The 16,470-nt window shown below is 45.5% G+C and overlaps 2 protein-coding genes across 2 annotated transcripts in view; one reads left to right on the forward strand and one right to left on the reverse strand.

Moving 5' to 3' along the window:
* Nucleotides 1-4,050: 4,050 nt before the first annotated feature.
* On the reverse strand, nucleotides 4,051-8,818 carry LOC105306282 (tubulin gamma-1 chain). The gene is made up of 11 exons (XM_011381194.2): nucleotides 8,666-8,818; nucleotides 8,233-8,345; nucleotides 7,864-8,031; nucleotides 6,947-7,015; nucleotides 6,592-6,671; nucleotides 6,052-6,178; nucleotides 5,736-5,822; nucleotides 5,481-5,630; nucleotides 4,882-5,034; nucleotides 4,637-4,798; nucleotides 4,051-4,450 (listed from the first exon to the last, which is right to left on the reverse strand). The coding sequence occupies exons 1-11, from the start codon at nucleotides 8,712-8,714 to the stop codon at nucleotides 4,253-4,255; spliced, it is 1,356 nt and encodes a 451-aa protein (XP_011379496.1). The 5' UTR covers nucleotides 8,715-8,818; the 3' UTR covers nucleotides 4,051-4,252.
* Nucleotides 8,819-9,096: 278 nt separating this feature from the next.
* Nucleotides 9,097-16,470, forward strand: part of RETREG3 (reticulophagy regulator family member 3) — a 21,565-nt gene continuing 14,191 nt past the window's right edge. Inside the window, exon 1 of the mRNA XM_011381195.2 lies at nucleotides 9,097-9,335. Within this exon, the coding sequence (XP_011379497.1) occupies nucleotides 9,097-9,335 (239 nt within the window). The remainder of the gene's footprint in view (nucleotides 9,336-16,470) is intronic.

Here is a 16,470-nt window from a genome sequence, read left to right on the forward strand (position 1 = left end):
GAGACCTCTCATACATTTCTTTCTGTTTTCCTGAAAATCTATCATTATTTAAAGAAAAAAAAAGTCTTAGAGTTGTGGGCCCTACTTTTCCCTTTATATTTTCATTTTTAACAGATAGAGACTATCCAAGTTTCATATCCACATGTCTTAACTACTTTCAACAAAAAAAGTCTTAATATATTTTAGAATTAACCACAAGAATACCTAAGCATTCTATAGAATACATAGGGTTGTATTCGAGAGTATCGAAAAAAGAAAATTACACGACCAAAATAATTATAACACTAACACTAATTATAACACCAGAATAATGTGAAATTATGTATCTGGTGGACTGGAGACAGAAAAGGGAGTGTTTTGGTTGAGCATGGGGAGGAGGCCCTGTCTGTGCCTGGTCAGGAAGAGGGAGGGAGTGGAGGAAATGGGGCAGTCTACCGAGCAGAGCTGGTCTGGGGCAGCTCAGGGCAGGGCAGGGCAGGGCAAGCCAGAGTTCCTGGGGAAAAAATGATAAAGAGCAGATCGTCAGCATGCCAGCAACAGCATCTGAGCGGGAGTGGAAACTTCAGAAAGGACTGGCAAGACAGACAAGAGCTGTGATATCAGAGTCTGCCAAATATTGGTTGCAGAAATTTAGGGAACAGGAGGAAGTAGAAAGAAAAGGGATGTCATTTGAGAGGAAAAGTCCAGATAGAGCAGGTTGGTGGCTGGAGTGTCCTAGCTAACTTTCAGGGGTTCCTTTTTGCTCAGAGAATGAAATCCAAACTCTACATGGCATAAAAGGCCCTGCATGACATGTGTGGTCTGACCTCATTTCCCGTTGCTCCCCCAAATTCACCTTCTGAGTCTTCGCAGTTTCCAGAAACTGCTGTCCTGTCTTTAGGCCTCCTTCCTCTCTCAGGTGCTTCCCTTTGCCTACCATGCTTTCCCCTGTGGGTGTCAGTGCGTTAACTGCTCTCGTGCCTACAAGGCCCTGCTGGCTTCTCTCTGTGAAGCCTTCTGTAGTAGCTGGGTTGGGCCACAACCCCCTTTCTCTACCTGTGGCTTTCCCTCAGCCCCAGGTATACCCTGGTGGCCCCATCTGACAGGTGTCAGCTCCCCCATCCCAGATGTTGGGAAGCGGGTGGTCGAGCTGCAGAAGAGAAGTGAACTCCACCTCCCATTCCCCTGCCCAGCCCGGGCCTCTGAGTGCGCTAGTCCTTTCTCTTACATCTCCACTTGGGAAACTTTCCCTCAGAATTCAAGGCTATCAAACAATCATTTCTCTGTGACTGGCCTCCCACAGCCTTTTGTTCTTGCAAACATTCAAGAAATATTTATTGAGAACACACTGTTGTGATAGATTGTGTGGAACTTCTTCCAGTGAAGGGATTGTCACACATCGAGTCCCTTCCTTCGTACAGTGGTCAGCCCATCATATATTGGGCAGTCATTGCACTCCCTTCCAAGCATCTCTTTCCAGATGGGGAAGACTACTTACTAGCCTGACCTCAATCCACTTTTAAAGTTACAATCCTTAAGTTTTAGATTCGTTTAAATCACTCTGTTTTGGGTTATGTGCTTCCTACTACTAGATCTCTGTCTTACGCATGTTCGAAGGACCCTGGGGTCACATCACACGATGTTCTGGGAACATCACCTTTAAGTGGTTTGTTTTCTCTTCTCCGTTTAGTCAAAAAGAGGTCCCTGTTCCAGGATTTTTCTGTTTTCTCTCCAGCTTTTCCGCAGCAGCCCTTGTCTCTCAGAGGGGACTGTTACTTCTGTGGCTTGCAGTCTCTCGGACCACAGGGATTTCTTACCACCAGCACCACCTGCTGCCCTGATTCCCGGAGGCCTCCCTCCCTTTCCACCTGGCCTCCTCACTGCCCTCTAGTTGACATGCTTTGGGGTTTGCCGCTGGCCAAATACAGGGAGGGGCTGCGCTGGTGTGGAGTGATGGGTAATCTGGAAATAGCCTTGGGGGTGGGGCTTGGCCCTGAAGCTGGCATTGAGGTGTTTGCCTGTGCTTAAAATGCCTGACACTCAGCAGTCAGAAAATAGAAGCAACTTTGCAGACCCAGTTAGTTCTCCCTCCCAGGGAGGCCCACCTGTGCAGGGTGTTCACCCCTCTGTGTTGGGGACTATACAACTATTCACACAAAACCTTTACTCTGGACTAACTAGGTGTTTCCTATGCCGGGGGCTCCATACTCTTTAACTGGATACTGCAAAGGAGGGCCCTGGCATCGCTTATGGCCTGGAGGTACGCCAGCAGGCCACTCACAGATAGCAGTCTTGTGGCATCTGCAGGCTCATGATCCCCTGCTCACGCAAATGCCCCAGAGGCACATTTGATAAAGGAGGAAGAGCAAGGCAAGGTACCCAGTGGTTCATGGCTCAGAGGTGGAGCCAAGGGACCAGGTAGGTGTGTGCTGGTTTTCTCTGAAGTCATCTTACTCTGTTCTGGGAGAATAGATGATTGACATCCACCAGACTGGATTTCCCAAGTCAGCCTCCTGCAGACACTGGCAACTGATAGTGACAGGCTTGTGCTTTGACTGCTGTAGTTAACAGGCTTCTGGCTTTCCTGCCACCCTTCAGCCAGGCCAGGGCCTGGCTTCTGATCATCTCTTCTCTGCCCAGCAATCTTGCAAGGATTCCTTTTGTTCATAAGGATTGGCCTGTATATTGCTTACTCTGTTCACCCCCAGGCCAATAGTGAGCAACAGGGAAAAAAATCTTAATTTGTCCAACATTCCTGGGTATTCTTCAGCCTCTATAGGGAGCTGCAGATGCCTTCTAAGGCTGGTGCACTTCACTGCAGAGCTGCTGAGCTCTGCCAACCCCAAACGCTCATCCACAGGGCCTGACCCTCTGGCTTTGGCCCCAGACAGCCTGGGGTCATGAGGATAAGAAGACAAGCACAGGTCCTCAGCTACTTTGACCTGGGTGATGGGAACACTTTGCAGGTATACATGAAACCAATGGAGGTTGACACCCACCTCCCCCAGATTGTATCTACCCTATCTGCACAGGTATTCAGGGTCCCCACATCCTGACAACCACAGGTCCATCTGATGGCTCCAAAAGATCTCAGAAATGGGATGATTCTATATCAGCCTGATAAGGTATCACAAAAGGCAGGATGCACAATGTTTAGAAACATTGATGCCAGTTAGGCAGATCAAAGTTTCACTCTAATTCTGCCATTTACTAGCTGGGTGACTTGATAAATTAACCACTCAATTTCCTCATTAAAAAAAATAGGATTAATAGTATCTACCACTTCAGAGGGTTGTCACGAGGATTAAACAAAATAACATGAAGTACTTAGCACAGTGCCCGCATGCATGTTAGCTAATGCTACTACGATCCTCACCTTTAGGACCTAAGACGGGCCCTGACGATCCACCACAGTCTACGGACAACCTGCTTTGCCCTTTTGATCTTTCAAATTTAAGCCTCTACCTATTTACTACTTCCCCACAATCTGCCACCAGAAGTGGAAGGCCTTGGTCCTTTACGTAACCAGAGGCCATTGGAGAACAGCATCATGGTGCCTTAGCTATGGGCCCATTTTTGGCCCTTCTTAGAGCCTAGGCTTTAGGTTTGGTCTCCTGACTCTAGCTGCCTGACCTGGGCTCTCCTTGACTGGCTCTTGGGCACTGCCTTACCTACATGAAGATTACAGGCACTTGGGCTGAGTCTATTGCTTGCCTGGGGCCTGGGAGGTCGGGGGTGGGGTGACCACAGGCCTGTTGCCCTGATGATTAATAAGACACTCTGAGGTGGGAATGTGAGACCAGTGGAATGAGTATCTGATACGGGTGGGAGAGAACTGGGATCGGAGTGTCAGATAGAGAGCAAAGTAATATCTGTGGGTCTTTTTACCCTGCAAATTTCTCAGGTGTGTCTACCCCACCCACGCTCTTCAAAACAAGGGAGAAAGAAAAGCTAGGGGAGGTGTTTGCTCAGAGTTGAAGATGCTGCAAGTGGAGGAAGAAGACTCTGTCAGTGATGGAGAGAGAACAGGCATCCCCCTTCCCCAGTTATCCAGGCCTTCGGGGACCAGTGCTTGATTAATATCCAGTGCTTTATTAAACATAAATAGTCTTATGAGAGGAGAAATAAACGTGTCCCCAGTACAACAGAGAGTTCATGTAGGTGTGTTGATGAGAAAGAGATGTGCGAGGTCCCTTTGCTCTGAGGGGGAGGTCAGTCAGGCCAGGCCTGGGCCAACCAGTAAGGCAGATGAGGGTCCCTGTCCTGGGGGGACTCACTGCTCCTGGGTGCCCCAGGAGATGTAGTCTGGCCGCGTGGCTGCATGGTACTCATCGATGAGCTGCTGTACAATCTCCCTGGATGTGTCCAGCTCGTCGAAATTCTCCTTGAAGATGTCCTCCTTGCGGAACTGCTCCAGGAAGGCCTCCCGCTTCCGCAGCTTGTCATACTGGCGACAGGTCCGCTCGAAGAGCTTGGGGTGTACCGAAAGCAAGGGTCACAAAGAACTTCAAGGAATAAATGGCCCTGAGAGGCAGGGAACCAAGGCTGGGCTAGCTCCACAGTAAAAAAGCCAGAAGCAGAGTAGCAGGGATACAGAGAGGTGAGGCACAACCGGGAAAATGATTATGGGAAAATAGTTACAAACTGTGAGCCTCACCGAGGAGATGCTGGTGTGGTTGGCCATCATGAGCCCGCTGACTCGGTGGGCAGAGGGCAGGTAAGGAGACTTCCTCGACAGGGCCACCTGGATGCTGGCTGGGCCCCAGGGGATGAAGTTGGCCAACTTCCGTTCCCGGATCCTCTGCAGGCTCTTGTGGACCTGGGGTGGGCATAGGACTGGTGGTGGTCGCTTCTCCTCTACCCCTGCGGGTTCCAGGGCTGGAACAAAGGGGCCTCGCCTACCTGTGTGGGGTCCACCTCCCCCTGGATGATGTTGAGGATGGCGATGTAGCAGTGGTTGGTCTGGCGATCCCGGCCGGTGGACACCATTACGTTCTTGGGCTGCAGCAGCCGCCTCATGACATCCAGGACCGTGGTCTTCCTCACGCTGGCCACCTGAGGGGACAGTGGGCCACAGGGACCAGGCCGGCACTCAGGGCACAGTCCAGAGATGCATGGACGGAAGAGTAGGCAACACATGTCCCCCACCAGACCCGCGGCAGTATGGTCTCTTGGGGAAGCGTCTTTAGACTCAGGTCTATATCGAGCCTCTGCTGTGAGATCAGGAATCTCAGCCCTGCTCAGCTCGGCAAACTCGTGCCCCTCTGTAGGAGCATAAACAGACCCCGCACATCCCAGGCCCTGCAGGGAGCCAGGGCAAGAGAGGAGGACAGCAAGTCCGCACAGAAGTCATACAGTCGGTGCCAGTCCCTGAGCACAGGGTCTCTGGGGGCTGCAAAGGGCAGGTCCTGGGGCAGCAGGGAGGAGAGCAAGGCTCGCTTGGGTTGGGGCCTACTGGGCCCAGGGCCAGCTCAGACTGGGACACTGAGGGCTGCTCCTACCGACTGGTCTGTGGTGAGGGGGGTGTAGCCGGTCATGAGGAAGTGGAGCCGCGGTGTGGGAATGAGCGAGGCGATGAGGCCGATGAGGTCATTGTTCATGTAGCCAGGGTAGCGCAAGGTGGTGGTGCTGGCTGACATGATGGTGGACACCTGGGGACAGGGGCGCCACGTCATCCATCTTTCTTGGGGAGGCCTCCCATCCCCAGATGGCACTGCAGCCAGGAGGGGTTCCAGTCCAAAGGAGTAGGGGCTCACCAGCTGGTTGATCTGGGAGAAGGATGGGTTCTGGATGTGCAGGCGGTCCGTAGCGATCCGGTTCAAGGCTGTGTTGTCCAGCACCACCTGGGGGGACAGAAGAATGTGACAGATTTGGGGGATTAGAAAGAACAGGAGCTTTGCCTGAGCCTTGACTCTTAACCTTAATTTCCCTTGAGCCTCATAGCCAGAAAGACCCATCCCAAAGGCCTTTGCACAGGACTGAGGCCCAGGAGGCCTCAAAATGGAGTTTTTAAATGCCTAAAGATGAAACAGACAGGGGTGTTGGGAGTAGGGAAAGGTATCCAGGACTCACCACGCAGTCTGCGTTCTGGGTCAGCCTCTTGAGCGTGAGCAATGAGTTGTAGGGCTGGACCACAACATCGCTCATCTCATCCTGGTTGGGAAAAACTGAGTATGTCTGCACCAGCTTCTTGGGGTACCTGGTAGGGGTTGAGAGAAGGTCAGGGAAACAGACTGAAGGCTTGATAAACACGGAGCGCCCAACAACTGTTTGGAAGCAGCTAAATCTGGATGGGGAAACTGGTGTGGGCCACAGCATCAGCAGAGAAGGGAGACTTGACTTTTGTAAGTCTGTAACTTTTCCAAAAGGCAGAGAGACATCTTAGAATCTAAGGTTCTAACTCCAAACCGTGCAAACTCCTTGAACCTTCATTTCTTCTTCTAGGGCCTAGATTCTAGGCTCTGGTTCCAAGCCCCGAAAGTGGATCAGGTTCTCAGTTTATATCTTGAGTTTCCTCACTACAGGATGAGGTAGTAGGGCCCTTTTTGGATCCAGTGACTAGGAAGGTATATCTAGAAGGACTCCCAGTTACTTGAGAAACCAAGTCCGTACCTGTCATTTAGCCGTTCTAAGAGGTAGGAGCCCAGGCCAGAGCCTGTCCCCCCTGCAATGGAGTGACACAGCACGAAGCCCTAAATGGGAAAGGAGCAGTCAGCGTCTAGGTATCTAGTGGCAGGATTTCATACTGTACCCATCCCACAATTTCCTGGACTCCTATCTTTCTGAGCCCTCTCCTCCACTCCCCCTGCCCAGAGCTTAGGATATTGCCTTATTTCCATTAAGGTCTGGTGGCTTCTGTCCAGTGCAAAGGGTACACAGGTGGGTCTTGCACCTAACAGGTGGTTTCTAGAGGGTATTGCCAAGCCTTCCCTATGTCAGTTCCCAACAGCATTCCTGAGACACTCACCTCTAGACTGTCACTGCCATCTGCCTCCCGGTCTATGATGTCAAAAATATCCTCGTGGATCTTCTCTCCCTGCATAGACATGGGGTCAGAGTGGGACAGGACCATGGGACAAAGACCTCACAACAGCCACCATCAGTTCTCCTTATAGCACCTACAAGTCCTTTTCTGGAGCAAAGAGGCCCTGTTTTTTATTTGCATTGAGCAATATAACAGTGGTTAGGAGCAGGCGCTCTATCTCCAGACCACCTAGGTTCATGTATTAGCTCTCATTCTATTTAGCCGAGTGACTCTGAGCATGTTACCTAATCTCCTTCTACTTCAGTTTCCTTATCTGTATAATGAAGGTAATAATACAGGTCCATATACCCTTATCTAAAATTCTTGAGGCCTATGTTTTGGAATCAAATATTTCTGATTCTAGAAAAGTAATATGGTACATATATTGTATGTTAAGTGAAACTTCAGTGGGGGGGGGTCTGTAATGTGCTAATCAAATACATTAATATTTCTGCAAAGAAAGGTATGAATAATGACAATAAACTGGATATAAATGATAATAGCCTGTCTCCACTGAGATTTGGTTTTGTTGCTAAATGGGTTATAACTTGTCTTACACTTTGTTTTTTGGATTCTGGAAAAGCATATACGAGTCTGTGGACCTGTAGTACCTACCTCTATGGTTGTTGGGAGGTTTAAATAAGTGAAAATTACTTGGTATGCCTGGCACACAGCACTAGCTAGTGTAGTCTCTTAACAACGTGACATAGTTGACTTAGAGAAAAAAACTCTCAGCCAGGTCTCTCTCTCTCCCTTTCCCACTCATATACCCTCTGATTTCATCTCTTTCTGAGAAGTCATAGGGCCTGTCCTCACGCAGGAAGAACCTTGCAGGTCCTGCTAGGGGAACAGCAAACGACCTGGGAGAATCCACTGGCCCAGTTGTTGCCAGCTCCTCCTCCATGCTCCGACAGGTAGATGTTCTCTGGGTTGTAGAGCTTGGCATAGGGGGAGTTGAGGATGGAGTGGATCACGCGGGGCTCCAGGTCCAGCAGGACGGCCCTGGGGATGTAGTGCTCATCATCTGCCTGTCAACAGAGTCAGGAGGAAACATAGTCAGAAAAGGCCAGCCCAGTCCTCCTTCCTCCCAACTCTGGCTCCTACCTGCCCTCTCTCCTTAACAGGCTGCCCTGGCTCCTTTGCCCAGCGAGTTTCCCCGTACCAAGCCTCTGCCCTTCCCTTAAGGCCCCCTGGGCCACTGCCAACCCTGGCTAAGTCGCTTGGAGCACCTGGTAGAAAAAGACGTCCTTGCGGTCAGTGCCCTCGGTGGCGAATTCCTCCACGATGCCTTCGGGGCTGATACCATGCTCGGCGCACAGCTGTTTCCAAAACTCGAACCCAACTGCGGGGGAGGGACAGACCGAGGAGAAAGAAGATATCTGGGTCTGGGCAGGTTCCAACTAGGAGCTGGGGGACCGAGTGCCTGGGTCCAGGGATAGGAAGTCAAGCTTCAGGAGTCTCCCATAACAAAGGAAAGAGCTACAGGGCCAGCGACTGGGCGAACTGCCCCTTGGGGTCGAGCAACTGGACACTAGGTCAGGCATGTCCCGCCTTTCGGAGAACTACGATTCTGGGAAGGGTAGATGGGAGTCCAGGATCCCAGAGCGAGACCCCATTGAATCTAAGGAACGTGGCTAGTGGAGGGGCCGGAGGTTTGCTCACTCTGATTGCCGCACTGGCCCAACTGTAGGGTGATGATTTCCCTCGGCATCGCTCCTCAATCACCAGCGTAACAACCTCTCTCCCGCTAGCAAAGCCGCCGCTCGCCACACGACGCAGGCGCCAAACAACCCGCTCCGCCCACGAACTTTCTCTGTCCCAATGAGAAGTGAGTTCTGGCGATGGCACTTCCTTATCCATTTGACTCCAGTCATGCAGACTGCGCGTGCGCGCCCCCAGATCGTGCTCAGACACCTGAGAGAGGGACGTATTTTGACGCAGTGTTCTCTCTTCTGGGTGGACGCGAGCTAGAGCCCTTGCGCAGGCGCAGTGCGGAGGGAAGCAGTCTTCCCCCGCCGAATCGTGCATCTGCGCAGTTGGTGTTATTGTGACTGTCGGGCTGTGGCCCCGGATGCGGTGGCTGGCGGGGGGAGATGGCTGAGGCTGAGGGGGTGGCCGCGGCCCCAGGCCCAGCTTCGGGGCCGACTTTCAGGGGCCGGGGCGCTATGTCAGGCTCCTTGGAGCGGGACCAGCAGGTTGAGGCGGCGCAGCAGGCCCTCGTGGAGGTGCTGGGGCCTTACGAGCCTCTGTTGAGCCGGGTGCAGGCAACCCTGGTGTGGGAGCGGCCAGCCAGGAGCGCCCTGTGGTGTCTGGGGCTGAACGCGGCTTTCTGGTGAGAAACTGGACCCTCGGAAACCCTCCGGGGCGCACATTCATCAGGTTTCTCTAGGGCTGTACCCCTCACCTCCCATGTTCTTCGTTGCACTGGCTCCTTCTGTACCTGCCTAGTTTTGCCTCGTTTCCTTCCACTCCGTCCCGCCTGCAGGCTTTTGCATCGCAGTTCTCCGCAGGGCCTTCAGTTGTCTTCTCTACTTTACCTGCCCGCACCCTCGCCCCGCATATCCGGCAGGAGTGTATGGTTACGTCTTGAGCCGCTTGCTTTTAGCTAGGGAAAGCAGTGTCCCTTTAGAGCCATCATCTCCCTTATCTTTTCTGCTCAAACGTGGTTCGAGGACTGTCTCCAAAGGTTTTATCAGTTATTATTGGGGTAGATGCGTGAGGCGTGAGGTCTTGGAAAGACCTAGGTGTGATAAGAAAACAAGCCCGAGCGATCTGCATTAGAATTAGCATGTTAGATATCCTTTTGCCCACTTAGGGAAGTTGGTGAAGTCTGAGCGTGAGAGCCTCCAAAGCTGCAACTTGAGAGAAAGTTATAAGCTTTTAAAGAACGATTATGAAGTAGAGATCGTGAGATTTCACCCGTTTGAAAGTCACTTAGGATTGCAACTCTTCCCTGTCGCAAGGATTTGGAGAGGCATCCTTAGCCATGGTTTATAGACAAGGAAATTGAGGACGTCTAATAGTCTATGTGAGTTTTCCTGAGCTGGAAAAGTGGGACTGTAAATACACTTTAAGAATCTGTATGTGTCGTGCTCTAAGACACATGGAACTGCTGCTTCTCTCAGTTATCATCACCTGAAGTGGACTGAGGTCTTCACAGGATCTGCCAAGCAGATCGAGGGCAATGTTATTGATCAAATTCCCAGGGGACTGAAGTATAGGTGGCTTCTACAGCTTAATGAAATAACACTTCTAGATAAGCCTGAAACAGAGCAAGGTATGTGCTTTCGAAATTTTTTGGTTTTGCTAAAACTAGCTTTCCTTTTAAAGTTCTTGGTTTTAAAACGAAAATCTTTATTATCCTTTCTCTGAAAGAAAATTTTCTCTCAGTTGGAGCATAAACAATTCCAAGGGGAAGACACAATGTTCAGCTATTAAGTTAATCCTCTCAGTTTGAAGGAGACTCAGGTTAAAGTCTCAGCAGCCTGCCTTTTGTTGCTTCCAGAGCCTTTAACAAACTTCATAAACTTTCCCCCCCAGCATTCTTCTTTTTGCGGTAGTGTTTCTTTGATCCCCAGTAACCTACTTCTCTCTTGTTGCTCTCTGTCAGAAACCCTCGACTGTAGCACTTCATTCAGGAGTGTTTACCAAAATAACCTGTCTTCCCTTCCTTCTACCTCCCCATCCCAACCCCTAACCCCAAACTATCCAGTCAAAACTTTCCCTATGTTACAATTGTACTCCGAGAAAAAAGTTGGTCCTCAATAAACCAGTTTGTATCAAAGTGTGACTGGCTGATATATAAAAACTTTTGTCAAAATGTAAATGAATCCTGATAAACCAAAGATTTATTAATGTAAATGGATCACTAGCATGTTATTTTTGCGGAGGGGACTTTCCACATGCCCCTTGCCTAGAAGTTTTTTTTGAAGTAGAATGCCAGTGGAGTTCTCTCGAGCTGCTCTGAGACACATCTTTAAATGTTACAGTGTTAGCCTTAATTTGCTGGACTTCAACTGTTGTTTACTTAAGTTTATTAATATGTTATGTTTAGAATCTCACTCAGATCTCCTTTTCTTACTCTTGGTCTCTTCAAGCATTGTTGTGATGGGTCTTTATCTCTGGCATTTCCTGGTAGCTTGTCTGCTGTGTATCCAGAACACAGTTACTCTCGTTAAATTCCCGTCACACTCTGTACTTGTGGGGGAGAGAGAGAGCAAAATGAGGGTGTGACTCTTGGGACTTAAAGAGGAGTTAGGTATGCCAGTTATGGAGAGGACTCACTTATACCTGTGAAGGGTACAGAATGACTGATAGTCCAAAGGCTAAGGTAGTTTGGCATTGGAATTCACAAGATTGTTTTAGGAAATGTGCTTTCTTAGACGGTAGTTTGAGGTTCAGAATGAAAGACTTCCTTCACATTCCAGTAGCATCATATTGAACATGGGTGTTTACATTTCACTTTGGAATGTCGAAAAGTGACTTTAATTCTTGGACATTTTAAGTGTTTAGGAAATGAAGGAAGATCATTGGCTCAGGTCAGAGAGAAATCAGATCTGAAATATTTTTCTTTCATTATACATTTTGAATTAGTGAGAAATCATTAACTGAGGTTTTTTAAATATATTTTGAGGTATTAGAAGATTGGACAAGAGTACAAAAAAGCAGAATTTAGGTAGCTTTTAACTTTCAGTGTTTTATATTCTCAGTGAAAGTTTTTCTGTACCTGTGAATGTGCCCTCTTACAGCTTAATAATAATTTTAAAAAAGCATAAAAGATAGAGATAGACGTAGATGCCTTGCTGCTATAGGATTTCAAGGGTTTTGCTCCTTTTTTTCCCCCCTAGGTTCTAGAGGAATTATGGTTATCATATCGGAGATCTTCCAGCTTATATTGCTTCTGGTTACTGGTAACATTATTATCTCTAGGATAATAACAGACATGTCAGGTCTTCCTTTCCAATTGCTTGTTTTTTCATTAACCTCAACACCACCTATAGATGAGTTATTTGGGGAAGACTATCTGAGTCAGCAGAAGCGCATCCTGACAGGATCAGAAAAGAACATGTTCAAATAATTTTTTAGTTTGACTCAGACCTAGGAGATAAGGGGAGGACAAAGGAGTCCTGGAAATGCGTGTGAACTCCAGGCACCTCCTTCTGTGAGGAGCACATGGTTCAAGGAAAGCTAGATGGCTGTTGAGCTCCTTTCCAGTTTTTAACACTATATGATTCTAGGTGGTCTTTAAATTATAGATACTCATTTAGAGAAATCCATAAGCTGATTCTTGTTGAGATCTCTGTTGAGATCTGCTTTTACAGTCACTAGTCTGTGTTAACCATACCATATTCTAGGGGATATTATGCAATCTGTTGTTTTCCTAATTGAAACAAGGTGTGTCCTCTGTCCCGCCCCCCAAAAAAACTCCTCGAATAAAAAAATGACCCAAGACGTGATTAAAGGTATATAGCAATTCTGATTTAAAAGGTTAGAATTTGAGTAAAAAACAATAGGAACAGAAAATGGAAGAAAGAGCCCATTTAAGTAGAGACATTTGTTCTGTGAAAAAATATATACATACATAAAATTTCAGATGAAATCTATTGAGCAGATGTTTTTGATGATATTTGGAGGGGTCTTATTGCTTTTTGTATCCAAGAAAACTCCCAAGGATACCTTGGCTTCCCCCGCCGCCCCTCTCTTTTGCCATCAGTTTTTATCTGTCCTAATTATAAGGTTGGGTGCTTTCTGTCCATTAACATAAGGTAGGTCACAGCAGCCAGTTGGCTTCATTTCTGGTTTTGTGCCTTAACTAACTGCATGACATAGGTTGGGTTAATTTTTTTCATTCTAATTTACCAGTGCCTGGCTCATTAACCAGACAGCAAGTGCTGTACAATAATGGGCTTTCTGTCCCTATAGGATGGGATGCTTTGTTCTGAAGTGCCACTGAGACAAGCTTACTCTGTAATAGCAGAGGAACCAAGAAATAGTATTTTCTTTGATTGAAAATAGACATGTAGTCTTTATTTTGTTTATTATGATTGTAGCATAAACTTTATAGCAAACTCTGATTTACCTGTACCAATAATGAGGATCCATGGTATAGTTAACCTCAAAAATTTGATTAGTTTTGGAATTTCTCATGATTTTCTAGACACCAGATTGTTTTTCCAAAGAATATTTAGACTAATACATAATTGGATTTTAGTCCCTAATGAAGGGGATGGACAATTTATGAAAGGACATAAATAATAATAAATCGATGGATATATAAAATTTTACTCTCTTTAGTAATAAAAAATTCTAATATAAATGGCAGTGAGTTACTTATTTCTGTTTATTAGTTTTTTTTTAAATGATAATATTTCTGGGAAAAATATGGAAAAACTGGTGTATGGTTGATAGGAACTTGAATTTGACAGCCTTTCTGGAAAGTACTTTGGCAACATGTGTATATATATATATATATGTGTGTGTGTTTGTGTGTGTGTGTATACGTATATATTATACATATATATATTATACATACATATATATATATATATATATATTTTTTTTTTTTTAACACCTGCAGCACCTGGTCTTCCTAGGTGGTCTCCCACCCAAGTACTAACCAGGCCCAACCCTGCTTAGCTTCCGAGATCAGACAGGATCGAGCTTGTTCAGGGCAACATATATTAAGATACTTAAGAATGTAATACCTTCTCAGGTGCTGGGTAAAATGGAAGGTGATTGCTAATGGGTATGGGTTTCTTTTGGGGGTGATGAAAATGTTTTAAATTAGATAATGGTGATAGTTGCACAACTCTGAATATACTAAAAACCATCGAATTAGACAATTTAAACTGGTAAAATCTTAAAGGTATGCAAACTATATCTCAATAACACTGTTATAAAGTTCATGCCTTTTGACCTAGTAATCCCACTCAAAGTAGTTAATCATAAGACAAAGATTTATGCTCAGTGATACATAGCTTTATTACATCAGAAATTGGAAACATCTTAGTTCAACCTTAGGGAAAGGTTGAAAAGACTAATTGTATATATGCATGATGCAATTATTTGTAAAGTTTTTAATGCTTTTCTGGTGATATAGGAAAGCATATCTTTGTATTGTTAAATGAAGAAGGAGGTTTTAAACCAGATACGCCTTAGACTTCCATGGAGTTTTTCTATGTGAATATTTTCTTTTAATGAAGATAGTAACCTCTGTTCACATTTTGGAGTATATATGTGGCTAATGGGTCATTTTAAAAACTTTTTATGGAAAATTTGAAACAGATATATAAGTAGGCGGAATAATATCATGTATCACCATATACCCAGCTTTAAACATTTTTCATGGCCAATTTTGTGTCTTCTATACCCCAATTCTTTTCAATCTTCTCTTTTATTGAGGCAAATTCTAGATTTCATATCAATTAATCTGTGTTTCAGTATGCGTCCATGAAAAATAAAGACTTAAAAAAAAATACTACTAAAAAATTAATTTCAGTCAGTGTTCAAATTTCCAGTTTTCCTAAGTCATAAATGTCGTTTTTTTAAAAACAATTTGTTTGGGTTAGGATCCGAATGAAGTCCACACATTGTGACTGTCTTTTTTTTTTTTTTTTAACATCTCTTTTACTCTGTTGGTTCCCTTTCATTTTTTTCCCTCTGCAGTTTGTCCTGTAAAGTGTCCTGCAGATTGGATTTTGCTGCTTGCATCCCCATCCGTGGCTTAACATGTTCCTGTGCTCTATATTTCCTGTAAATTGGTAGTTGGATATAGAGGCTTGATCAGATTCAGGTTTCAAAAAAATTTTTTTTTGCAAGACTGTCATATATGTACTAATTTTATTTTTTATTTTCTTTAATTATTACTTATATTTTCCAAACTGTCTTCAATTAACATGCTTTCCTTTAGGAAAAAGAAAAACGAATATCATTAAGGAAAAACTGATTGTGAGCCCACAATGGGTAGAAGGAGTAATGGCCTATGGGCAATCCCCAAATTGAATAATTCACATGTGAATATCTGGAATTGACTACATTTGCAGTTGTTTTTGCTAAGTTGAGAGGTTCTCATGCTAATTATAGTTGTTGAAAAATGTTTTGCATGTTGTCTTATCAAACTCGTACACTGTTATAGCTGCAAGTGAATTTTTTGGCCTGCATGAATAGACATTGCAGGACTAAACTAATCCAGAGGAATCCTTCCTTATTTTTCCTCCATTTCTTAATCTATACCAGTCTCAAAAGTATTTTAACTTCAACCATGTCTTGTCCTTGCATATAGTTGCAGAGTTTTTTTTTTACAGGTGGGCTTTCAGGTTACTTCCATAAAATGTCAAGATTATGAGACCCTCGGTATATCCAAAACACACTTGTCTGTGATAGATATTCCCTTTTTGTTCAGGAATTTAGTGTTGAGGGCTGGTACATCGGAAAGGAGCACACACATATCTATATTTTTTTATATTTGATAGACTCCTGAGGGAACATTGATATTAATTGTCTAGTTACTTTGGAGGGGTCAACTCTAATGATTTGAGGTGATCTTTCCATTAATTAAGTTATAGCTATATGGAAGAAATTATTTTCCCAAGAAATGTTATTTTATACCACAAAAAAACTCTTCTTCTGAAGTTTCTGCATTGGCTCGTTCAGGAAAAGGATACATCTAGTTCTAAAATTGACTTATGGACCAGGATTAATCTTGTTCAAGAAGATCTTAGCCTTCATGACCCAGAAAATACATCCTTTGTAAAATTCTTTACTGATTCACCATCATCTGCAGGATAAAATCCAGTACTCTTGTCATAAAATGCCTTTCACAACCTGCCTCCCAGTACTATGTTTTAGTTCTGTCAAACTACCTGTCATCTTAAATATGTCATGCCAGCTGGCTCTTCTCCCCATCAGAATGTCCTCCTCCTTCCCTACATCCTTTTGCTGTGTTACCATTTGTCTTTCAAATCTCAGCTTAGATGTCCTTTTCTTTATCATCACCGTGTCATGTTACATTGCAAACATACACAGACACGTAAATACAATTGAGAGTAAGGTCCATGTCTTATTTATTTCTGTAACTGGATTGCTTATAAGGCCTGGGCATATAACAGGCACTCAAATGTTTGCGGAATTGAGTTGAAGCAAAAGGGTGGTGAGACAGGCTACTAAAATGTCCAGGTCTTGGAGAAACAGTGTTTTTATTGACATCATCTTTGGAAAACTGACCTTTTTTAGGAGAGCTTAATATCCTTCCCTACCCTAGTTTATGTTTGTGTTAGTAATCATGAAAGTGGAGATTGTTAGACAGTCTGGATGGCCTCCCCAGAGAACCCTATCAAGTACTCTGGAGAGAGTAGCAGTTATGCCACATCCTGCTTTTGGGACATGGAGGTAATAACACAGGAGAGCAAGAAGCTCTAGAGCCCTTATCCTCGGCCTTGTTAAATTTGCTTATTTGTTGGGTCGATGAA

The sequence above is a fragment of the Pteropus vampyrus genome, unplaced genomic scaffold, assembly GCF_000151845.1.
Source record: "Pteropus vampyrus isolate Shadow unplaced genomic scaffold, Pvam_2.0 Scaffold432, whole genome shotgun sequence".
NCBI lineage: Eukaryota > Metazoa > Chordata > Mammalia > Chiroptera > Pteropodidae > Pteropus > Pteropus vampyrus.